Source organism: Herpailurus yagouaroundi, unplaced genomic scaffold, assembly GCF_014898765.1.
Source record: "Herpailurus yagouaroundi ecotype Mexico unplaced genomic scaffold, PumYag 160, whole genome shotgun sequence".
Taxonomy (NCBI): domain Eukaryota; kingdom Metazoa; phylum Chordata; class Mammalia; order Carnivora; family Felidae; genus Herpailurus; species Herpailurus yagouaroundi.
The window spans coordinates 35,397,036-35,423,921 of NW_024412401.1; the positions used below are offsets into that span (position 1 = coordinate 35,397,036).

The 26,886-nt window shown below is 38.0% G+C and overlaps 1 protein-coding gene across 2 annotated transcripts in view; it reads right to left on the reverse strand.

The window, feature by feature from the left end:
* ECPAS (Ecm29 proteasome adaptor and scaffold) overlaps nucleotides 1–26,886 on the reverse strand; it is a 100,425-nt gene that overhangs the window by 61,482 nt on the left and 12,057 nt on the right. Inside the window, exons 2-10 of one of the 2 annotated variants that reach the window (XM_040481952.1) lie at nucleotides 21,969–22,099; nucleotides 19,873–19,885; nucleotides 15,870–15,986; nucleotides 14,047–14,165; nucleotides 12,766–12,915; nucleotides 9,483–9,651; nucleotides 6,473–6,612; nucleotides 2,686–2,767; nucleotides 409–528 (exon numbers count right to left, since the gene is read on the reverse strand). In XM_040481952.1, the coding sequence (XP_040337886.1) occupies nucleotides 409–528; nucleotides 2,686–2,767; nucleotides 6,473–6,612; nucleotides 9,483–9,651; nucleotides 12,766–12,915; nucleotides 14,047–14,165; nucleotides 15,870–15,986; nucleotides 19,873–19,885; nucleotides 21,969–22,066 (1,008 nt within the window). In that variant the 5' untranslated portion in view covers nucleotides 22,067–22,099. The remainder of the gene's footprint in view (nucleotides 1–408; nucleotides 529–2,685; nucleotides 2,768–6,472; nucleotides 6,613–9,482; nucleotides 9,652–12,765; nucleotides 12,916–14,046; nucleotides 14,166–15,869; nucleotides 15,987–19,872; nucleotides 19,886–21,968; nucleotides 22,100–26,886) is intronic. The other variant, XM_040481951.1, reaches the window with a different exon arrangement.

A 26,886-nucleotide genomic window follows, 5' to 3' on the forward strand; every position in this document is an offset into this window, starting at 1 on the left:
AAGGAGAAAAGGAGAAAAGGAGAAAAGGAGAAAAGGAGAAAAGGAGAGGGAAGGGAAGGGAAGGGAAGGGAAGGGAAGGGAAGGGAAGGGAAGGGAAAAGAAGACAGAAAAAGAAGACCAAAAAAACCCACATTTTTGGAGAAGAGCAACTCAGAAAAACATTAGTTTGAAAGGACAGTCACCATACATTTAAGTTGGATGTTAACTATATATAGTACACACTCGACAACAAAAATTTTTTAAATCATTTCTGCAGTTACACTTGAGATAGAAAAAAAAGATGGATTCTCATTAATCTTGTTAATACGTCAATGCATCTCCTAAATATCCATTAATACATTTCTTTCTCTAATTAAACAGACATAAAAGTTGTAAACAGGCCATTTTTCTCTGGAAAGAACAAATTACCTGAATGTTAGCAGGGAACGTTTCTGCAGCTTGTCTAGAACGAAGGAGATGGGGGACAATCTTCAACTTGACCCTTGTACTGACTGGGTCCCTCTTCAGCTCTGGCTTCAGAACTGCTCCCTGTTCAAAAGATGTTTAATTATAACTCAGCATTTCAAAATTACTGTGTGCTGAAAAAGTCATGAGAGATCATCTAAATCAGTAGTCTCTCAAACTTTTGTTTCAAGATCACTTTACACTCTTACAAACTACTGAACACACAGAGTTTTTGCTTATATTGGAACACCTATCACCATATGCTACATTAAAAACTAAACTGAGAATTTTTACATATTCACTTAAAATTATATTAATAAACCTATCATATATTTTAATAACATATTTTTTAGAAAATTAACTATATTTTCCCAGACAAAAAACTGTACTGACATTGTTTCATGTTTTTCTATAAATATCTTGATTGTCCACCTTAATAGAAGAGAGTTGGATTCTTTTATCTTCTACATTCAATCTATTGTGGTTATGTTATTTTGGTTAAATTACATTTAAAAAAAAAAAACCCAGTTTCAAAAAAGATACATGGTTGGAAAACTTGGGATGATTTTAGCCTTTTCAGGTAATTGTAGATATTCTTTGATACTATGCCAAAACTTAATAAACAACAGCACCCTAAAGGTTAAAATCTGGATTTGAAACCATTATCACTGAACTTTTGCATATTGTGTCATACTAAATTCCACTGAGCTATAACCTTTTAACACTTCTATAACATCACCAGTCATTTGGAAAATAGTGGCTCACTGAGTTAAGCAAACATCTCATTATAAAGCATTTTTAAAAATCACACATTAATATCACCAACAGTCTCATCAGAAAAATCTGTAGGTACTAACAAGCAGTCAGGCTCATTGTGATGGGATTCAAGTTTCCCTAAATTCTAACTTTTGCTTGAAAGTTCAACTTTTACCACTGGCAATAAACTATATTAACTGTTCTTGAAGCCTCATTTCTTCATTTTGGAGAACATATCTGCCAAATACCATCTCAATAACCATAGTTGCCCTGTCTACAGGTAAAATAAGTTTTACTGCTTCATCAAAGATATTCTTAAGTAAAGCTGAGTTTTATTCTTTTTTTTTTTAACCATGAGTGCTGACGATAAAGAGCAGAATAACTACTAGCGCTATTTAGTGACACAGTTCTGGTCTGTGCTAAGACCCCAGCAGTGACACCCATCATTGTTTTAGCACCATCAGTATAAATATCAACATGGTTTAAAAAAAAAAAAAAAGTCTCCCTATGACCCAACAAGGGTGCATGGACCACATTCTAAACACCACAGATTTAATCCAACCCTTTCATGTTCCACATGAAGAATATGAGCCAAGAAAAGCTCTGTAATTAGCCAAATTCCTCCTCCCCAGTACAACATTTATGTGCAGCCACTCAGGACCAGAACCCAGAGTGACAGGGAGGCTCCCAGTTCCCAATTCATTGTTCTTTCTGCTACATGACACTCAATTTAACCTAACTGGAAATGGTATGACTTTTAAAATAACTATTTATGGCTTAAAAAGCAGACAAGCAAACAAACAATAAACCTTGTATGTCTGGATATGGACTTGAGAACACTTTTAAACACAGTGAACCAAACAGAACTTAGGTCATTAAGCAAACGCCTTAATTTGAGGCTTCAGAAGAACCCACCTATTGTTCTAGATTCTAGACCAGAGGTCAACAAACTAGAGCCTATGGCCAAATCTGGCCCACCATCTGTCTTGATATGAGTGAAGAATATGTTTATGTTTTCAAATGATTCTTTAAAAATCAAAAGAATAATATTTTATAATACACGAATATTATATGAAATTCAAACTTCAGTACCCATAAAGATATACTGGCACACAGCCATGCTCCTTCTGTTATGTGCTGCCTATGGCTGCTTCCATGTTAGGGCAAAGTTAAATAGTTGCTGCCTCAGAACCACATGGCCAGCAAAGCCTAAATAATTTACAGAAAACAGGTGTGGATCCCTAATCTACACAGTGTATCATCATTATTTAAGCACAGGAATTGAAACTACCAGATCAAATAAACTAAGTTACCAGAAAATTTTAATCCACCCAGACTAGCATGGCTTAAAATTTCCTCCTATATTTCCTACAGTACAGGTTCGGCTTAAATCAAAATAATTAGGAAGAAAAAATTCAAAAATATGGAGCTCCTATCAACCAAATGTTTTTTATTATGATGTGAGAATAAATCAAAACAACCTACCTCTTTCGTCTTCAGTGGTATATCTCCAAGGTATACCTTGTACATCTTATTAATGATGGCAGGATTATTCCAGTCAATCAAGCTACAGAAGGTTTCAACACAGCTTGTTAAAATTATTTTTCTCCCACTTCAATTATCTCAAAAAACACACAGCCCCAATATTTGTTACCAAAGGAAATGTTAGAAATACACAAATGAACTGGGCAACTGACATTGTAGAAGAAAAGGAAAGGGATTAATTTAGATCAAAATTAGTTTTTAAACAGAAATACATTAAGTATGGGCACCTGGGTGGTTCAGTCGCTCGAGTGTCCAGCTCTGTATTCCAGCTCAGGTCAAGATCCCACAGTTCGTGGGATCGAGCCCCACATCAGGCTTTGTGCGGAGAGCGTGGAACCTGCTTGAGATTCTGTTTCTCCCTTTCTCTCTGCGCCTCCCCCCGCCCCCCGCCCCTCTCAAAAATAAATAAATAAACTGAGGCGCCTGGATGGCTCAGTCAGTTAGGTATCCAACTTTGGCTCAGGTCATGATCTCGCAGTTCATGAGTTTGAGCCCTGTGTCAGGCTCTGTGCTGATGGCTCAGAGCCTGGAGCCTGCTACAGATTCTGTGTCTCCCTGTCTCTCTGCCCCTCCCCTGCTCATGCACTGTCTCTCTCAAAAATAAACATTAAATAAATAAACTTTAAAAAAATACAGTAAGTCACTTATCCCACCCTGACTCAAAAAATCATTATATCCATAGTCCAATGTGACACCACACAAGAAAAAATGGATTGCATTTCACTCTCAAGGCCAATGCCATGGAGCAGTTCTGACAGAGCAGAGCTAGACTACGCTTGTTCAAAGAGCCCTGAGCCAAGCATCTGTTTAACCATTTGGAAATTCAAGTGACAAGGAAAGCAACAAAAAAATTTATCCATTAAACCCACACCCTAAGAAGCCCCTCCCATTTCTCTTAAATTGTGTCACTGTGATTCCTAGCCTCCCTCTCTTCCTTATCTATCAGCACATATTTGCAGCTTTATCATCTAATTCTATACAGCAGTCATGCTGCCATTAGTCACTGAGACTTGTTCCTTAGTGAGCTCCACCAGCAGGTGAATTAGAATACAGCGTTGATTGGTGGTGGGCACCTGCCCTCTGCAGCAGCCCCTCCCTGTCATTTTACAAACCTAGCAACACTGCAATCCTGCATTTCACGTATCAGTGAGATTTAACAATACTGTCTTCTGTCTTTTGACACTGGTTCTGCTTCAAGCTATACTGTATCTGTGTAAACACAGTTTACGATGCTGCTTTGACGGTTTTTCTTATCCGCCTCTTCTTCCATAGTTTATCAATCTGCCTCTTCCACTATCCTTGAAGACGGTCCATGATTCTATTTTAGTTATTATTCACCTCCATCTTTCCTCAGCCGATTGCTACTAACTAATCCTCAAGCTCTACCTCTGTTTCCCTTCTATAAATACGTCAGGTATATTTTGACAAAACACACACACATTAGTAAAATGAAGTAAAACTTAACAGTAAAACAAACTAAACACTTTAATAAGGATAATTTTTACTGTATCTTATATTTTCCTTTTGCCATCTTTATAGTTTTAGAAATGTATAAACACGTTTGATGTGAAAATTCAAAAATGTATAGAAATGTATAATCGGTACCATATCCCTATCTATTCCCTTTCAGTAGCCACTAATTTTGGTGTATCTTTTCCTAGACTTCTTTTCTATGCATGTAAAATGGGTGGGTGGGTACAGCAGGCAGGTAGGGAAATAAACAGATCAATAGATAGATGGATCACATGGAGAGATACTTCAGGATTTTTCTTTAACAAAATGGGAAAATATCTACATATTGTTCTCAACTTACCTTTTATCTCTTAAAAATCTCATACTATTCTTTCTGAAAAAATGGACACTTGTTTTAATAGACAAAGCCAAAACTAATTAGGATACTTCTAGACCACATTTTTATTTCCAACAATCCAATCCACTACATGGTGTAAAGATTGGGGCCAGTTCAAACACAATGAGAAGTTTTAAAGAAAGATTTTCTGATACTTCAAAACCAAAAGTCTTTGAAAGGAAAAGGCAGTTACAAGCAGCATGAAGGAATTTCAGACCTGGGGAGGGAATATCAAAGTACAGTTCTGTCCAACTTTCTTATTTACAGAGCCCAAGATCTGGCGAGGTTATGAGAGTCCTCCATACTCAATCAGTGAGAGGCATGACCAGAAGTAACTAACTGCGTAAGAATCCGCTCCTCCTATATGCCACCTCCCCTGCCCTGTAGCAGTGAGCTGTTCCCAACCATCACCATACATGCAGCTTACTTACTGAAATGGAACCATATTATCAAAGACACAAAGAAGTTAACTTCCTTATTCTGTAATACCTATTTGTATTGGTTTCTTTGAAAAGGGAAAACTACAATATGCATTCCACTGCCTTTTAGCATGTTATTACATTAAGCATTGAAACAAATTTAATAATTATTCCATAATTTGGTTTTTTCAACCAAGTAACTTCAATTTTTCATGTCATTTTTCAGTCTTCACACATCTCATTTTTTAAATCAGTACACACATTATTTTGTATTCTGCTTTATTCATTTGCCATTCCTTGGGAGCAATTTCCATGTTGCTTTATTACTTTTATAATTATTTCGGCAGATATATAATATTCCATATAGACACAGAGTTAATTTACTTAACTATTTCCCTATAGCGAAAATAATTTGTTTCCATTTTTCTTACAATTGTAGGAAATGGTATAATGAGCAAATCTATAACATTTTTCTAAATATATTTTTCTTCTTTTGAATGACTCTCTTAGGATAAATTCCCAGAAGATTTACATAAAAGATTATAAATATTTTTATGATTCACTGCATACTTCAAACTGCTTTCCAAAAATTATTTTAGCTTATAATGCCAATCAACAGAATATAAAAATAGCAGTTTCAACAGAAACTAAATGGAGTTTCAACTATTACACAATTTTATTTACCAATGGGTACAAATTGGTGCACCAGTGTTTTATTTTGCAGATTTGATTTCTCATACAAAATATTTCCTATGAGGGGTACCTGAGTGGCTCAGTCAGTTGGGCGTCCAACTTCAGCTAGGGTCATGATCTCACAGTCTGTTCGAGCCCCACAATGGGCTCTGTGCTGGCAGCGCAGAGCCTGAAGCCTGCTTCAGGTTCTGTGTCTCCCTCTCTCTCTGCCCCTCCGCCATTCACACTCTGTCTCTCTCTCTCTCTCTCAAAAATAAACATTAAAAAAAATTTTTTTTTAATTTTCTATGAGCCTTTTAGTATTTGTATTTCTTCACATGTGAATTAAGATCTATTCAGCACCACTTTTCACAGGACCTGATTTTTACCATATTAATCCTCATATGTACATATCCTTTATTAAAAGCAATCTCAATTGGTTTCACACAAAGGAAGAGTCAAAAATGAGTAATTTCTGGGTTTGGGCATTTTTCTTAACATTAATTATTTTAAGTCAATTTACCTAGCCGCCAAAGGTCTCATTTCTTATGGTAATATTTCTAATCCATTCCAGTTTTAAACTGCATCTCCAAACAGCTTCTCTTCTTTGTCTTATACAGAATCCTGCTCTTGGGCAAACTGTCTTTATTAAAAATTAAGTACATTTCATAATCTCCTAAATCAAAGGTCTCATTACAGAATCCTGAAAGAAGAAATCTGTGCTCAGTGAGCTTTTAGAAATATAGCCTCTTTTCATCTTTTAAAGGTGAAAAGAGATGTAGTTTACCTTTGCTTGCTTTTCAATTCTAGGTCCGCTGCTGTCGCTACACTGTGGCGTGTGTCACTAGAAGCAATCACCAGGTGGAGAACAGCTTCAAGTTCAGGCACCTGCTCAGCTTCTATGAATTTCACTATACCCAATTTGCACTGCAGATAAATGAAGGGAAGGAGAAACAGTGATCAAAGAAACAAAGACCCCCAACCAAAAATACTGTTTAACAGATCAGTATGGTCATATACCAAGGATCAACAGTAACAACAGGAGCAGCTCCTGTTTAGGCTTACATCATGTCAGGGACTGTATATGATATATATTAACCTTCACAATCTATGAGATAAGCAATATTATACCCATTTTTCTGATGAGGGAACTGAGGCAAGGCTTAAGAATTTAGACACATAGTAAGTGATGAAAACAAGATTCAAACCCAAGTCTCTCCAACTCGAAGACCATTATGATACACAGCCTTCCTACTTAGGTTACAGTCTCTCTAGAATGATAAAGCCTTGAACTGAAGTCCAAATTTGGAGCCTGCAGGTAAGAGAGTGGAACATTATGAATAAAGTGCTCCATGGATTGTTTTGACATTTCAAAAAGAACTAAACCACATTCCACAGAGTTCCACTCTATTGTTAACATATTCATTCTGTCCTCAATATTCTTACATACTGAAAACAACAGGATTTCAAACACACTCTAATGAAGGCAAGTGAAATTCTAACCAAACACTATTCAATGTAATTGAATGGCTCAAATGAAACACAGACTGAAGAGGGATTCTAATTTGAATTTCATGCAATGTGAAGGAGCTACGAATTTCATAAAAATTCTAATTAGGACACATGTGCCTGAAGAGTAAAACTGTCTTTACCTAAAAGCCAGTTACATAATAGTTATTATGTATATGAATCAAGATTGATAGAGTTTATAATTATTAAATGACAATGGGTTCAATTTAAAAAGATATATAAACAGATCATAAAACGCTTGCCTTCCTTCCCCTTGTTCAACACAACCTACTTGTAATAAGAGCTACAACAGAAAGCAATCAAACACTTAAGCCATAGAAAAATAATTATGGAAATTAACTACACAAAGATATAAACAAAAAAATGTGCAAAGAAAACTGAAAACAATACTAATGCCCATCAATAGGAGACTAGTTAAAACCTTATGTGGTTTACACATAACTAAACTTTACATAAACATTTAAAAAGATGACTTTTTTAAAAAACCTGATATGCTGTTAAATGAAAAAAGTAAACTACAAACCATATATTATATATAAATGTACAATGTAATATAAAAATGTATTGTGTAAAACTGTAATAGTGTATACACACACACACAAACACACACACACACAGTAGGTTGTAAGAATGACAAACTAGGGGGAACGCCCGGGCGGCTCAGTTGATTAAGTTTCTGACTTGAGACCAGGTCATGATCTCACGGTTCATGGGTTCAAGCCCCGCATTGGGCTCTGTGCTGACAGCTGAGAGCCTGGAACCTGCTTTCAATTCTGTGTCTCCTTCTCTCTCTGCCCCTCCCCAACTCATGCTCTGTCTCTCTCTCTCTCTCTTTCTCTCTCTCTCATGAATAAACGTTTAAAAAAAAAATGACAAACTAGGGTGGCAGGATTCCAGGTAATTTCTAATTTGTCTTTATAATGTTCTGTACTGTTTGAATCTTTACATTATCATGACTTCATCATTAGAAAAAATAAAAACCATTTTTATTGAAATAAAAACAAAATTTTGTTTCATCTTTGAAATGAAATGATTCACTTCAACACCAAACTATAAAACTGACAAAAAACATAGGCCCTTAGAAATTAGCAAATAATTACTGACACGATATTACAATTTAATGGTAACAACTACTCGCCAGCACTTAGAGCTTTAGCCCTCAGAAAGACCTAGAGTCAAAGCCTAGAGCTAGAAGTGAGACCATGGTACATCTCAAAACCTCAGTTCCTTTTACAGAATGGAACAATTTCTTTACCCCTCTGGGTCACCGTAAGGATTAAATGAGACAATGTATTCAAAGTGCTCAGCACAGTGCCTGTCACATAGATCACACTCAAAAAAGAGTAGCCTCTACTACTATTTACCTTTCTTTCTTACTTACATCCTGGTTTGAGGAGGGAAAAAAAAGATCTATAACACATGAAGAAGTAAATCTACTCAAACATAACCCTCACTGAACAAATCATTCTATAAATCTGTGAGTGGCAGGAATGCCCCGCTTGCCTTTTTCCCTCTCCTGGGGAACACTGTTTTGATCAGTGGTCAGTTACATTCCCAAAAAGAAAAAGATCAAATCATTTAGACTGCCATGGAGAGATAAAGGAAGGATTGGAAGACTAACCCATGTTGCTTGAATTCCAAAATAATTACATACTGATCTCATCTGTTCTTCCCTGAGGTGCCTGAGGGCACAGACACAGTGAGGCAACTTCTCTGGAGAGCACCAGTCTTTTTTAAAAGCTGCTCAGAGAACATCTGTGTCCTGTTTAAATCCAGAATAAAATTCTTAATGCCAATTTTTAAATTCCCAGGAAGAAATATAAAAGGGAGTCATGCTTTTCCCCCATATTGTCACATATGAGTATAGGAGTTCTTCAGTTTACACAAAAGGTACAGCCCTAAAAAGCTGAATAACCTGAGATAAATTGTATTTTAACTTCACCAAAATAGCTAGATGATTATTAAACCTATAATTAAAAGCTAAAATGAAAGAAGTGAGACATAGTCTTTAAGGGGGCTGTATTTTACCCCTGAACTATGTACACAATGTTAGAAAAACTGAAGAGCGCTTCCCACTCCTCCCTTCCCTTGGGGCTTTAACAAATAACTGACACCATGAAGAGAGCACATTACATCAATCGGTCCTTGCAAACATATTTCATTAGAGAGCCTGAATACGTGGGAATTATGTTACACATGCTTCCATGGACTTCATAGGGGCTGGTACACAGGGGGAGGTTCCATTATGAACAAGCAGTGTACGATACCTGTTCCAACTGTTCAGGTGTCCACGGGTTATCACCAATAACTCGCTTAGCTGCATAAAAACTCATTCCTGGAGGAGGCTGTGGTATTCCAGAACCTCCCCCACTATTTGAAGAAGAACTCTGTCCTGAAGATGAATTTTGGCGACTCTGGGATTCATTTAACACATATCTGAAAAGGAAACAAATTTAACCTCCTTCTTAAAACACATACACACACATGCATATTTAATACAATCAGTTATATACTTTTCTCCCAGAGAATTTTTCTAGAATACTTGAAATTACAATTTCATCATAAAGAAAAATTCTAAAGGTGTCTAAAAAACCTATTTACATCTTTAACAAATTAACTGTTAAGAGTCCATCTGTTCAACTTTGTTACAAATGAACTATTACAGTTACCAACAATGAGTATAAATATTTTGCTTTCAATCTATAAATACAACTATTCAAGAGCCACTATGGGCCCACTGCATTTTGAGTTTCTGGTTGAACAATAACAGAGAAAGGTTAGCTGACTGCAAGAAGGGCCTAAAAAAAAAAAAAAAATTATTATTCTATATCCAAAGCACAGAACATTTTTAGTCAGTCCCATTTTTGTTAAGTGCAATCCACCTCCAATTCTCCTTATATCCCTGCATTAGAAAACCCACTGAAACCTCCAACACATACACTCCAAACACCTAACACCCCAAAAAGGAAAAAAAAAATTCAAAAGAACCCAAAGAGGAAAAGTCATAACAATTAGCTTTTCCCATTGTATGTTCAAAGCCCTTTGTAGCTACTTATTAATTTACCATCCTATTTCCATTTTTGGCTTCTATAGATTAAACATAAGATTTCTGGTAAATTATTTTTGATCCAGTTAAACTGGTAGTCCTCATCTAGGAAATGAAAATTTTGAAAAAAAAAATTTAATTCAAGTCCCTTCCAAACTCTAAAGTTCTATGCTGACTTATTATGACTGAACATTAAAATGAAATACTCGCTGTTGGGGCACCTGGATGGCTTCAGTAGGTTGCATGTCCAACTCTTGGTTTTGGCTCAGGACATGGCCTCATGGCTTTGTGGATTCGAGCCTCACATCATGCTCTGTGCTGGCAGCACGAAGCCTGCTTGGGATTCTCTCTCCCTCTCTAGCTGCCCTTCCCTGACTTGTGTTATCTCTGTCTCTCTCAAAGTAAATAAATAAACTTAAAAAAAATTTTTTTTAATGAAATACTCGCTGTAATAGAAATTAAACACTTGGATCCTGATGGCATAGTAAATTATTCTATATTATTTACTTGCTATATCCATTCAATTCCTAAATCCATCTACTAAAAAAAAAAAAAAAAAACAGGGGCGCCTGGGTGGCTTAGTCGGTTGAGCGGCCGACTTTGGCTCAGGTCATGATCTCACGGTCTGTGAGTTCGAGTCCCGCGTTGGGCTCTGTGCTGACAGCTCAGAGCCTGGAGCCTGTTTCAGATTCTGTGTCTCCCTCTCTCTGACCCTCCCCCGTTCATGCTCTGTCTCTCTCTGTCTCAAAAACAAATAAATGTTAAAAAAAAAAAATTTTTTTTTAAATAAAAAACAAAACAAAACAAAAAAAACCTGTTAAGGAACCACTTTAATATTTTTATAAAAATAAGGCAAATTCTCACTGGTAAGAAAAACTGGATTGAGTACATTATGTGCCAAAGTTAAATTTGGATTTGGTAAGAAAAACTGGATTGAGTACATCATGTGCCTAAGTTAAATTTGGATTTCAGAGTTTATTTACCAAAGCCATCATCACCTGCCAATTCTGGCTGCCTCCTGGTTTAACAATTATAAAAAGGAGGTTTTCATTTATTTCTAAGTTATAAGCAAGACTGGTGGTGGTCAGTAAATTAATCAATAATTACCAAACAGCTAACATTACGCAAAACATCATCCTAAGCACAAGTCAGAAGCATACCAAGAGGTGTGAGGTTGAGTCCCTGCCATCTGGAGCAAGCTGAGATAATAACACATATAACAGCATTTGACATGATATCACAGGGCAAAGAAACCACCGAAAAATAAGAAATGGTATGACAGGTACTAGATAGAGGTAGTGGAAGTGTTTCAAGGTCTGAAAAATAAAGCCACCAAACAAGAGGGGTGGGAAGGAAGCAAACTGGAAAGGAAGGAAATCGTACAGCACGAACCCTCTAGTGTCTGGATGGAGGGACAGCTGATATGGGGCTCCGCACGGTAAGCTTATAGTATATGTTCTACTCTTGATCAGGGAAGAGACAAGAAAAGCAGCATTTTAGATCAATATCTCTGGAAGCAAGAAAATAATTAGGCCCGAAGCTGATCACAACCTGGGCCACTGTGCCAGGGACCAGAGCTAGGTAAAACAGCTCTTGGCTTTAACAAGTCCCAATCCATTAGGGAAGACAGACGTGTCAGCAGTGTGATAAATACACAAAGTGGTGATACAGATGGATGTGAGTGTCATTAAGGACACGGAAAATGGCATCCTCTGCCCAGGGAAAGAAATTCATGCCAGAGACACACACTGCTGACGTCTAAGCTAGTTTGAGGTGCTTTTTCAAAGCAGTTTTTTGGCTGTTGTTTTCTTTTTCTTTCTTTCTTTCTTTCTTCCCTGCTTTTTTGATGGGCAAGCATTCTAAGCAGAGAGAACTGTACTGTCTTAAAACACGAAAGGCAAGGACACATAAGAGCGCATCAAATGCATGAGTAGTAACGACTGGAAAACGACAGCCCAAGGACTTTAAGGTGTGACTGGTAAGAGGCGCGCATAAAAATCAGGGACCTTTCTGGCAGTGTAGAGAGTTTTGAAGAAGAGCAGCTGGTGAGAAAGTCGTGACAAGAGCTGAACAGAGACGAAAGTAGATGGCAGCGGGCAGCGGTGAGAGTGGTTCCAGGATGCATCAGGGAGCACAGAGGGGGAATTATGGGACTGGTATTAGCTAAAAGGAAAAGGAAAGCTGGAGGCAATTTATAACTATACCGACTCAGCTATGAGAACCATCACAGCACTGATGGCAATTAAAGAAAAGGATCTATTTTTATGGGGAAAAACTGATTTCAGCTTGGACAGGTTGAGCCCGAAATGGTTACAGCAGGTCCACACCTGTGAGGTCAATGAGCAGCGGAGCTGGGGTTTAGCAGAGGTCAGGGCTGCAGCAAACATGAAAATCTGAGACATATCCAATTTCAAGCAAAAGCTGAATCATTTAAAAGAGTACTTCACTCCACACAGTAAAAGCAGTTACTAATAAGGCTGCTTTGTTTTGATTTCTTAACCTACCCGTAAGGCATCAGAAGGACATCTAGCATGAAGTCCAAAAGCAGCTGCACAGTCTTTGGTTTCTCAGCAAGATTAAACGGAGAAGCTGATTTTGATGATTCAACAGGGTATTTCATGTGAAAAAGGGTTGGTATTAAAAGATGCATTAAGCTGAAAAAACAATTACATTTATTGCAACTACTTTAAAAATAAGGTTTTTATAACATGCAAATAACAGACAAAACAAAAATCATATGACATAAAGTGGCAAGTGTAGCAAGGGCCATGCATTTTCAACACCACCAATTTACAAAGTCCTAAACCCAGGGGCTAGCCTAGCTTGCTCTGCTACTGAAACCTCAGTATACTGAGCAAAGACTGCCATTTAGCCAACCTGGCTCATCACCAAAAACACCAGAAACAAATGTACAAAATATGACCTCAGTGTTAGTATCTGAAGTTACCAAAAGAGTTTTCTATTAAACTTTAGGTAGTTCAACTTACAACATGTTCCCTCAATATTTTTTTTTCTTTTCCATAGTTAAAGTTATTTTAAAGCTAAAAAAATAAAAAGCAATGGTTTAATATTTTGAATAAACGTCCACTGTGTGAATTTATGTAACACGCCTTCCGTAATTCTCTCATTACACCTTTTGCTATTCTTAAAAACACGTGAAAACTTCAAAGAGTGCTTGCACTGTTTATCAGTTGTATTTGTAAATACGTGGACTACAGTTTCTCTTTTAAAAATATACACACTCTAAAAAGTAAAGTAAAACCACCACTTAACTCCATCTTTCCTCCACAGTTCTGTGCTCTTCCTGACGATGCTCACTACAACCAGGCTACCCTACAGAACTCTGAGCCAAACCTGGACACTAAGTGTGTTATCTAAACCTTTTCACCCCTCCAATTCCCATATTAATATAAACAAGTGATCTGTTCCTTAAGAAAACTGCTCTAAGACTTCATACCCTCCAAAATGTTTTGATGAAAAGCACTTTATAACTAATTTGTGCAATCACATGAAATTAGCTTCTTCAAAATAATTAACAAAATAAATGCATTTAGATTGAGAAACACGTTGTTAGTTCTGCACATTTTCAATATGCTCACATCAAGAAATTTTATAATTACCAAAACAGTAACAATTAAATAACACAGGAAATTCAATTATTTGTCACCTGAAAGAGCTCAAGCCTTCACATTAGCCCAAGTAAAACAAAACATGCGACTTTATTTTTTTGAAAGGTAGCTGTAGACTCATGCAGGTGAGAGGTAAGATAACTGAGGAGACCGTACCTATCCTGCTGTGGCTGAGGCTTCCCTTCCATGGCAGTAAGAAGCGTGGGGGCCAGTTCACATTGTTTTTCCACTGGCAGGCGAGGATAGCCCATCTTAACATAAATTATAGTAAAATTCTAATGCAATGAGAGAAAAGCAGGTGAGTGTGAAGGAAATACTCTGGGATTTCAAAGAAAACACACGGTTGATAACTTAGGGAGTTCTGTCGTAACAGAGAAATTACATTCTCTCTCCATACATTTACCACGTGTTTATTACAGCTTGATCAACTAGTACATTTCAGGAAGAATTCCAGCCCTATTTAGTCAAAATGCTTGCTTTAAGATGTGCTTCACGTGAGGGAGCATGACCTAATCGAAAGTACTCAAGCATACATCTATCAAACATTCCATTTTTTCACCTTAAATACATAAAATTTTATTTGTCAATTATGCCTCAATAAAGTTGGCGGGGTGGGGGGAATACAGCACTCAAATATGCAATGTTCGCTGAAAAGGAAAAGTAAGCATTTGGCCAATCTGAACCTACAGGCTACACATTAGCATTAATCCTTTGAAGCTAAGAGGAGACCAACTGTGAAATCCTAGGCTGTTGTTTCCCAACTGGTCAGTTACTACAGCCTCCTCAGTACACGGCAGTGCTCTGGTTCCTCACCTGGACAACTGACAAATGAATGATGAACCAAGGCAAACTGAGTGCTGTGGGTATGTCTGTATTGCTATAATCTGTATGAATGCCTCACTGTAAGCAAACTTATAAATGCGTATCTGGATCCACGCATAATTAAAGATTTGCTTTTCTGAAGGAGTCTTCACTTTATGAAGGAGGCTTCATAAGGTTATTCCTTTGAAGACATTCTCTTTGGCACTTTTATTGGTACCTAATGTTCCTATCTACTTAAAGAAAGGGACATCTGTAATGAAGCAGTATGTACAGAGCAGGCACAGAAAGATGTCTGGACCAGTACATGGCTCCCAAGGTTTGGAATCCAGATGTTAGATAAGACCCAATAGATTCTGCCTCAAAGCTAGAAACAACAAGGCCAGGAAGAGATCATCTGACATCACATGGCATCCACACTCTTATACATTTACTTTTCATGAAGACAACAATTTAATAGGAGTATTTCTTACCAGGCTCAGTTTACTTCACTTTTAAAAAGGATACCTTTCTGAACACATCAGAAACAGAATTTTTAAAAATTCAGCTTCCTATCCTTGCCATTTACCCTTTCGTTTCCTTCTTCTATTATCATTTATTCATGCCTATGCTACATAACCCTTTCTTCTCTCTATTCAGACTGGTCTCACACAAGCTTCTGCTAAGAATCCAATCATTCCTGGGGCGCCTGGGTGGCTTGGTCGGTTGAGTGTCCGACTTCGGCTCAGGTCATGATCTCACAGTACATGAGTTCGAGCCCCGCGTCGGGCTCTGTGCTGACAGCTCAGAGCCTGGAGCCTGTTTCAGATTCTGTGTCTCCCTCTCTCTGTGACCCTCCCCCGTTCATGCTCTGTCTCTCTCTGTCTCAAAAATAAATAGAAACGTTAAAAAAAAAAAAAAAGAATCCAATCATTCCTTTATATACCAGCATACCTGACAAGTCATTTCACCAACCTTCCTTTGCCCCATGGAAATGACCATGCCTTATCCTATTCCTACCATTTCAGTGGAAAAACAGTGTGTCATCTAAAGGAAAACATCGCATATTCCATTTAGAATTAGTCTAAGGTGAGGTTCTAAACTTGCCAATATAGTGATGGCATCTAGTAAGTGTTAGGAGAGAAAACTTACATCAGACAACATTCCAAAAGAACACTCACTGTGACAAAGGAAACTGCAGCCGGGTCCTGGTATTGAACCAATAGTGTCTCTACCGGGAGCTGTATTTTGGGGCGGCTTTTTATACGCTTATTCAGATGGACCAACAGTTCCATTACCTAAGATACAGAAAGATATGAATTGAAATTATTGATACCTTTGAAACAAATTCATTTTTCCAACATTACTTAATTTGATGAATAGCAGCTACTTTGTTCTTTTAAAAGACATAAATGTAACATTCCAGAAAGAGAATTTACAATATCAAGGTCCTGTTCCAAAATGCTGTTCCCCCCAAGGCTGGGATCCCAGCTGAGCCTATACTGAGGCACTATTCCCCAAAAGACCTGCAAATAAATGACTGTAACACCCTACACCACGGACTGAACATTTGTGTCTCCCCAAAACTCATCTGTTGAAGCCCTAATCCCCAGTTTTCTGGTTTTAGAAGGTACTTAGAGTTAGCTAACATCATGGGGGTGGGGTCCCCCCCAATGAGATTGGTGTCCTAACAAGGGGATGAAGGGATTAGAGTCCTCTCTCTTTCTTCCCCTCTTGAGCATGCAGCAAGGAGGCTGCCTCTGTCAACCAGGAAGGTCCCTCCACAAGGAGACGGACCTGCTGGCACCCTGACCTCAGACTCACAGCCTCCAGAACTGGGAGAAATAAAGTGCTGTTTAAGTCACCCAGTCTGTGGTATTCTGTTACAGCAGTCAAATGGACTGACATACACTGTGAACATGACAAAAAAAGAAACAGACAAGATACTGTGAGTTTCCTGAAAAGAAAAACTCTGCCAAATCAAGGAGGACTTAGAGAGGAAGTCACAGGAACACTAAATGCTGACAACCAGATGAATTTCCAAGAAGAGAATCAGTTACAAGAAGAACAGAGGTCCAAAAGAATGTAACACAATCTGACATGCAGATTGATGAGGATAAAAGTAGGGCCTAGATTATAAAACGACTCAGGTAAAATGCTAGATGGAGAACTTTTACTTTATTCTGAAGATCATCTAATTCTACTAAAGAGCTTTAAGTAATAACAAGCTTTCTGTCCTTCAAGTGGGGAAAGAGCAGAAAGAGAAGTCTGCAAGTCAATAGTCCCTGTGGGTGGAAAGCAAAAAAAAAAAAAAAAAAAAAAAAAAAAAAAAAAAGAGGCTTGTGTCAAATGGCCCCGATCTTACTCTAACAATGAAATTATCTTGCTAAGAGAGAAGTAAGAAACTAAGCACTGAAAAATAACATTTTTAGAAAGTCTCACCTAAGAAAGACTCAAAGAGTTAAGGTATCTATTCTGGAGGACCAGACCCACACTACTCTCCATCATTTCTGAAATTTGTGCTCCAGCCTCAAGGCAAGTATTAAAGGGAGTTGTAGGACTTCTCCCAGCAGCAACAAAAGTTCCAATGAATCTAGAGCAATAATGAAATATGAATTTTAAGAAAAACAACAAATCAGGGCACCTGGGTGACTCAGTTGGTTAAGCATCTGGTTTCGGCTCAGGTCATGATCTCACAGTTCATGGGTCGAAGTCCCACATCAGGCTCTGTGCTGACAGCTCTGAGCCTGGAGCCTGCTTCAAATTCTGTCTCCCTCTCTCTCTGCCCCTCCCCTGCTCGCAGTCTGTCTCTTCCTCTCAAAAATAAACATTTTTTAAAAATTATATTTAAAAAATGACAACAAATCTATAATCTATGTCCGTTTAATGAATGACAATAATGAAATACGAGACATTCATCAAGCAGTTTCTACACAGAACACACTTGTGCACAGCACTCTACATTTCCCATCTGATTCTCACAACAACCAGAGAAGTGGTATTGTCATTCCCATTTCACAGGTGAGGAAGCCGAGGCTCAGGGAACTGAAGTAACCTGTCCAAGGAGATACTGAGCCACTAAGTGGCACAGTCAGGATGTGACTCCAGAGCCCATCTGTTTAACCCCTCCCAACACTGCCAGTTGAGCTCAATTCATCTAAAGTGCCTGTCTCCATGAGACATCCTTGGGACCAATGATACCTTACAGAGACCTAGAAACATGCATTACCACACATATTTCATCCAAACTTCCTAGCTGTCCAGACCTGTGATACAGCTAACCAACAAAGAAAAGAAACAGGAGGAAGCAGCCTAAAAGCAATAGCCCTCTTCTGGCGATCTAATCTAGGCTGTTTCCTAGAAGGACTCTTGGGAAATCATTATTAGTGACAGACAATCATGTCCACAATCACGCATTCTTTACAAAAAAATTTTAATGTTTATTTTATTTTTGAGAGAAAGAGACAGAGAGGGAGCAACAGAGAGAAAGGGAAACAGAGGATCTGAGGTAGGCTCCAAGTTGACAGCAGAGAGCCCGATGCGGGGCTTAAACCCACCAACCATGAGGTCATGACCCGAGCCAACGTCAGACGCTTAACTGACTGAGCCACCCAGGCACCCTGCACTTTCTTTTTTTATCTTTTCTTTTTACTTTAAATGAATTAATGACTAATTTTCTTCTAACAATATCATCATCTTAAATATTGGTTAATTTCCTGTTTAGTTATCCACTATCTGAAATCTTCTATAAACCCATAAAAATAAAAAAAACCAACTGAGCCAGTTCTTCCCCGAGGCCAACTAGGTAACAGTTAGCCTATCAGTAAACCTACAGAATCACTAGCCTTGGGTATATAGTGTCCTGTGCATACCAATTCTTATTACTCATTCATTTATATTCATTTATTCATTAATAACTTTTAACTGAAGTATAACATATGGCTAAAGTGCACAACTGAAAGGGCATGGCCCAAAGAGTAGGCATGGCCCAACTTCATAGACTAAACACACCAGAAGCATAAAAACCCTGTATCCCATGCCCCTCCACTCACCAACCCCTCTTTCCCAAAAGTAACCACTGTCCTGACTTCAAACACCATGTTTAAATTTATGTAAATGGAACATATAGGGTGAACCCATGTGTCTGAATATGCTTTATTCTATACCATATATGAGATTCACTCATGTTGTCGCTCAGAGCTGCAGTTCACCTTCATTGCTCTGGTAAGAAAATACCACAAGTAGGGGTGCGCAGGTAGCTCAGTCAGTTAAGCATCTGACTTCAGCTCGGGTCATGATTGCACAGTTCATGAGTTCAAGCCCCGCATCGGGCTCGGTGCTGACAGCTCAGAGCCTGGAGCCAGCTTCGAATTCTGTGTCTCCCTCTTTCTCTACCCCTCCCCCACTCGCACTCAATCTCTCTCAAAAAGAAACATTAAAAAAAATTAAAAAAAAAAAAAAAAAAAAGAGCGGCGCCTGGGTGGCTCAGTCGGTTGAGCGTCCAACTTCAGCTCAGGTCATGATCTCACGGTCTGGGAGTTTGAGCCCCGAGTCGGGCTCTATGCCGACAGCTCAGAGCCTGGAGCCTGCTTTGGATTCTGTTTCTCCCTCTCTGCCTGCCCCTCCCCCCACTCATGATCTGTCTCTGTCTCAAAAATAAATAAACATTTAAAAAAATGTTTTTTAAAAAGAAAGAAAACACCATAATTTATGTACTCTCCTACTGATAGACATTAGATAATTTCCAATTTGGCCTAGTATGAATAATGCTGCTATGAACATTCTTAGATATGCTTTTAGTGCACATATATACATAGTGCTGTTATATATAAACTTAGGACTGAGTTTATATATAACTTGCTTGTTATGACCATGCTTGGTCATAGAGTATGCATATGATCGGCTTCAGAATATTTACAAACAGTTTCCCAAAGTGGTTATACTCATTTACACTCCTACCAGCAATCTGTGAGAGTTCCAGTACAACCTTGTCAGGACTTGGTATGGTCAGTCTTTAATGTTTAGCTATTCCAATGAGTTTAAACATAAATTTGGCTATAAAGTAGAACCTACATAACAAAACTCATTTTCCTTAAAATAGCAAATGTACTCTAAGGACATGTCACTAGAAATCTAAAACTTTAATTTCTCTTTCATTCAGTTTATCCACAAATTACCAGCTACCTTGCAGGATATCCTGGTTGAATCGAATGTGCATCACAAAACATAGAAAGGAATCCCAAAATTACACAACTGAAAGTCAATACAAGTTTTCATCAATCACAAAATTTCACATATTAAAATTATTTATGCATGAACTTTCAAATCGCTGCCCACTGGAATCACTGTTTCCTCTCCCCAGTGCCTGACCTCCTATCACTCCTAACATTAGATGCAGCGGGTGGTCCTCAGCTCCCTGAAGGCATCATACTCTGTTCCCACTCAGAATGCCTGCACAGGGCCTTCATGTCTTCAACGGTCTCCCCATCTCTCTGTCTGGCTACACACCACACAGCCCTTCTTAATGCCCCATATTCTGTTTAAATCAAGTCCTCAAACATATTCTTTCATAGAATGCTTTTCTTTTTTTTTTTAGTATTTTTTTAATGTTAAGAGAGACAGAGACAGAGAGACAGAGCATGAGTTGGGGAGGGGCAGAGAGAGAGGGAGACACGGCAGGCTTCAGGCTCTGAGCTGTCAGTACAGAGCCTGAGGTGGGGCTCAAACCCACGAACCGTGAGATAATGACCTGAGCCGAAGTCAGATGCTCAACCAAGCTACTCTGGCACCCCAGAACCCTTTTCTATCTTGGCATTTATTGCAATTTATAACTAGTTACTACTTGCCTGTTTTTGTTTTGTTTTGTTTTTTTACTTTTTTTTTTTGATGTTTATTTTTGAAAGCGAGAGAGAGAGAGAGAGAGAGAGAGAGAGAGCGCGCGAGCATGAGCAGGGAGGGGCAGAGAGAGAGGGAGACACGGAATCTGAAGCAGGCTCCAGGCTGTCAACAGAGTTCGATATGGGACTCAAACCCGTGAACAGTGAGATCATGACCTGAGCCAAATTCAGATGTATCACCCAGGCACCCCTTGCCTGTTTAAAACTGGTCTTCCCAACTACATGTGTCTTTCATTCACTATGTCCCTAACACTTGGTATATACGGTAGAAGGCACCTGGTAAGGATTTGCCAAATGAATAACGAGACTGATGGAGCTAAATAAGAGAGCAGAAACCAACTCATGAAGTGCCTTTTATCATACCTTGCTATGCTGAGGGTAACAGAAGGCCACAGAAGAGTTTTAAATAGGACAGTGACAGGATCAAATACATATTTATCTCAGCAAGGCAGTGTTAACAACAGGCATGTCAAATACATGACAAGAATGCCCTATTCCTTCCTGCAAACATAACAGACATTCTTAAAGATACTCTTTCTCCAATGAACCCAAATTGGGTCTCAGAATCCCTCTTAGGGCAGACCTCCAAGAACCCACTGGCAATCAATCAGAGTGGCCCAAGGGATGAAACCCGATGATAGCTCAAAGACCTGAAGGTCTAGCATACATACACCAGAAGACTGAACTATTTTAAAAATGAAGGGGGCAAATGTTCCCTGTAGAACATTTAGGTTAAAAAAATCTTGAGGGGTGCCTGGCTGGCTCAGTCAGTACAGCATATGACTCTTGATCTCAGGATTGTAAGTTCAAGCCCCACACTGGGTGTGCAGATTACTTAAAAATTAAAATCTTAAAAAAAGAAAGAAAGAAAGAAAGAAAGAAAGAAAGAAAGAAAGAAAGAAAGAAAGAAAGAAAGAAAATCTTGCTATGATGGCTACCCAACTTTTGGTAACAATACTTTACAGAATCCTAAAACAGGAGCTACACAACAATATCTTGGTGTTTAAAACAACTATTTTGCTTAGTTTTAATGAAGGTTTTATTCACAGTTAGCCACTGATTAAAGAACAATTTTGGCCCATTCCCCCCTTTCATACTGGAATCAAGAGCATGGATTTTAGATCAAGCCCCCATATATTTTAGAATAATTATCTCAATTATTTCACTGCACTGATGCCAGTGTACAGGTGAAACTAAATGCAGCTGTGCTTAGCATACAAAAGCTATTTTAAATCACATAAGCTGGTCCCAGACTTACTTTCCATCTTGAAAGGCCAGATTTGGATCATGAACCTAGATTTCAATAATGGGAACAGAAAACTCACTTCCTATATGTACCATTTACCCATCATGTAATTACCACCACTGTCCCAACATGCATACCTTTTTACGTACTCCTTCTTGGGTGCTGGACAGCTTGAGCAAAACAGGAGGAAGGAATTTAGATATAATATTCTGTAACTGTTCATCTGTTTCAGCATGGCCAAGTCGTAAAAAGACCCGTTCAAGCTGATCTATAAGAAGAAAAAAAGAAGAACTTAACAAAACAAACACAACCAAAACTAAGTATTTTCATAGCTTAATCCTTTTTCTGTACTGGAGGATCCTTCAGTCATAATTAATCACAACCAGTAGGTAGATGACTCTGACCCAGCTGGGAAACACTAAAAAGGTTTACCAGCTAATTATACTTTCTTACAACTGTCCCCGGTCATTTAACCTCTAGAAGGAGGAAAAACAAAGCCAAGAATAACAAAAGTCTCTCCTATATACAAAGTTACTCCTTCTTTCTAAAGGATTTGTATACTGAAAAGAATATAAAAATTTTGAAGAAATGTTCTAGATTTAGCCAGCAGAGGGAAACAGGAGAACTTTAATCAGATACCAGGGATAATATATATTTGGTGAAACCATCTTACTGATGATGCAGTTTCTCCAAAGACAGCACCACTGCCCATTATTGTGTTGGCATTACCTAACCAGAATGTGAGAGACCATTTGCAACCATGAAAGTCACTGTGAGAGAAACACGTTAAAAAAAAAAAAATACCAAGGGGACGCTCTCAGAAAAACACAGGCTGTGACAAAGTACTGAACAAGTAACCAGTACAGTACAAGGTGGAGAAGGAATAGTGACAGGGGAACCTACCAACTGCAAACGACTGGATATCTGATTTTAAGGAATTAACTTTTAATTCTTTAGGTATAATAATGGGAATGTGGTTTATGTTTGTTTTTAAAGGTTCTTCTAAAAATTACCAGTGGTGATTAAGGGGACTTCTAGGGGGCTAGAAATGTCCTGCATCTCATTCCGGGTGATGGTTACAGAAATATATACATTGATAAAAATTCACCAAGCTCTACAATTTCATACTTTCTACTGTATTATACCTCAATTTAAAAGTTTTATTTAAGAGAGTCCTTATTTTTTCAGAGATCAAGACTGAAACATCCAGATAAAATAACACAGTTGACAGGATTTACTTGAAATAACCAGGGACATACTGGAAATTGGCTAAGAAAGAAATTTCAGATGTTCTCACCACACACACACACACACACACACACACACACACGTAACTACATGAGAAGATATGTTAATTCCAATAATCATTTCACATGTACATGTATATCAAATCATGTTGTATACCTTAATACAAAAATAAATAAAGTAACAGCCTCATTTTAGTACTCATAAAAAATAATAATTGGGGGCCGAGGGGTGAGGAAAATGAGGAGAAGCCATATAAATGAAACCAAGATTGTCCAAGATTGGCCACTAACTGATAACTGTACAAGCTGAATGATAGATACTAAGAATTTATATTTTTGCATATGTTTGAAATTTTCCATAATAATTTTTTTAAATACACACACACACACACACACACACACACACACACACACACACACAAAGAGAACCTAGAGGCAATGACACCCTGGCAGCAGCAAGCACACCTTGCACCCAAATCTTGGTTTTTAAACACCATTCTTCAAAAAAAGGAACCAGGCTCTTTGAAAAAATGGCTAATTCCAGGGCTGGAGCAGTGAAAAAAAGCATGATGAACCTCAAGTATCTTGTAACATTAGGAAGAAAACGAGGCCTGGAACATATCAAAGGTCTACAGGAACTACCCCAAAAGAGTTCCAATATGGCCAAGGCTGAATAATTTGAGGAACAAAATAAATAACACAGTATTGTATTAAACCCAAAGCATAAATTAAATGTACGTGAATCCATATGATATAAATGATTAAATGATTAAATTCACTGAGGAAAAGAAACATGAATTTCTTATAAAATAATTCCAAACAATTTATGTGTAGATACTTCCCCCTGCTGGAGGTACAGCTTAATTTCTGCCTCCACCCTCTTTGAGAGGGTAGACTAGATTTAGTGACTTGCTTCCAAAGAACAGAATAAGGAAAGAGGAAAATTACAGTGGAAACACTTGATAAATATTACCTTAACTGAGTGATGAAAGTTAACAACATGAGTGATGTTCACATGGATATCACAATCCCTGATATGATGTGACATGAAAGGCATTTCACCTCTGTGATGTTCTTTCAAAAACCCAAACTCTCCATCTAATTATCAGTAAAACAACAGAAAAACCCAGGTTGGAAAACCTTCTATAGGACACCCGGCCAGTACTGCACAAGACTTTCAAGATCATGAAAAACAAGGAAAGCCTAAGAAACTGTCACAGACCAGAGGAGACTAGGGAGACAGGACAACTAAACAGTGTGGTCCCTGGGTACGATCCTGGAACAGAAAGAGGACATTAATGGGGAAAAGTGGTGAAATCCAAATAAGTCTCAAGTTTAGCTTTTAAAATGACTAACAAAGGAAGAAAAGAATAAGGAAGAAGGAAGCAAGGAAAAGCAGGCAGGATGACTGTGAAATATAAGCAGACCAGAAGATTCTATGTAGTGAAAGGAGTTCGTAGGAACAGGGAGCTCACTCCGCATATTTGTGCCAGTTACAGGAGGCTCTGCCTGGCACCTTACAGACCAGGGTCAGAAGAAACTGCCCGCAGAGTTTAGCTACAGAAACCGCGGAAAAACTGTTCTGTGGAAGAAAGCAGAAAGTTCAATTCTTCCTAACAAACTGACCTGGAGAATCTGGACCAAAGGCTTAAAAAACCAAGCGATATCTGGTCTCCTTCATTTTTCACATAACCATTTGGTTTCTTCCTATATATTCCCAGTATAGTGCCTTAAACTTCTCTCTCTTCCTCACTAGAATAGAAAATGGAGCTTCCTAAATGCAATAAAATTATTTATGATGGCAACGTGGGAATGCCAAAAACAGCCCCAAACATCATGTGGGGTCCCACCAAAACAGGCCAAGTGCACCCGAGGAAGAGTAACAGCCTCCTACAGCCTTTGGGATCGGTGTTAACACCTGTATGTCATCTGTAGCTACACACCACACTTTAAATAAAAGGGAATTAATCATGTTCAAGCTTTATGAAAAGAAATGTAAATAAGTGCTGATATAATCAAGAACTAAATTTATCAACCTGTCAAAGTTAACAAAATAAAAAGTAAAGGTTTAGCAGTAGTATGGTCCCTGAATCCTGTTTTTAGAGGCACAGAAAGAATGTGAACTCTGTGCCCTTACCCTCAACCCTGGAAACAACCTCAAGAAAGTAAATTAGGCCTGGGACCCAAAAAGTGACTATTCAGAAACAAGAAGGATTGTAACCAAAAGTTCTGAAAATTCAAAAGGAATCCAAAACTTAAATTCATCTTTCACACACTCAGTTTTTAGTTGCAGGAAATGAGATCCTTCAGGTCACCGCAACAGTATCTGAGGTAAGACAAACACTACTTCCAAGTCAGAAGCAAGTTCCATCCTCTCCAGTTACATTACATATTGTACACAAACTCATCCAAATTGTTTTCACTTATGAAGAAATTAAAGAACTGCCATAACCTCAGATAATCACTGTTAAATGTGGAGAACAGCTTATGCACTAGTATTTCCTGTTCATACACTCATGTTACTTTAACCTAAAAATTGGAATATGGCATACAGTATTTTACAGTTTGCCCTCTTTTTTTTCCTTTTGATTAACACAAATCCTTTACTAGAAACCTTTGGAGCAATATATGTCTCAGAACTTTTCAGATTTTAGAATGATAATATAGTGACATAGTGTATATACTGTATTTCAAATAACCCTACCCATCCAGTGGGTTCTAGAGCAGTACCTACAACCAAATACATTCATATTCTGTAATAAAACACACACTCATACTCAGTGGGATAATCAAAGATTATAAGGAACCGTATATCCATTCAGGTCAGGTTTTAAATACCAAAGAACACTAAAATGTTTGGATATGTATAAAACTTTATCTTCCTGTAGCACTAAATAAAAATCTAATTGATAATGGCTACATGGCAACTATGTCTATAGATACAGTAATGTAATTAACTAACACTCTATTTGTGCGATTACCAGCCTTATAGTACCACAAACAATACTCCAGAGAACATTCCTACCCATACATCTGTGCACTTGCACAGGTTTCGGTAAGCTAAAACATTAGCAACAGAACTGCTAAGTCAAAGGGTAGGAGTGTCGTCAGGTTTAACAGATTTTGGAAAAATACCCTGTGCTACTGACTAATGTATAGAAGTGTTGAATTGTGGGGCGCCTGAGTGGCTCAGTTGGTTGAGTGTCCGACTTCGGCTCAGGTCATGATCTCGCGGCCAGTGAGTCCGAGCCCCGCGTCGGGCTCTGTGCTGACAGCTCAGAGACTGGAGCCTGTTTCAGATTCTGTGTCTCCCTCTCTCTCTGACCCTCCTCCATTCATACTCTGTCTCTCTCTCTGTCTCAAAAATAAATAAACATTAAAAAAATTTTTAAAAAAAAGAAGTGCTGAATTGCTATATTGTACACCTGAAATTAATATAACACTGTAAATTAACTATACTTGAAATAAAATTTAAAACAATTTAAAAAGAAAATTTTGTGCTAATTTATACCACCAGCAACGTATGTAAGTTGCAATTTCCCTATGCTCACTCCTATACTGAGTAATCAACTTTACAAAGATTATAAGTAGTCAATCTTAGCTGTATATGGTAGATGAAAAAAGATCACTCTGTTGTCTTAATTCATACCTATTTTATCACTAAGGTAAAGTATCTTTTCAAATATTTATTGGTCTTTTGAAATATCTTCTTCAGCAAATTACTCATTATTCTTTTGAGTTGATGACTTGTAAAAGCTTTTATATATTGGGGAAAAAATCTCCTCCATTCTACCACACATCATAAATA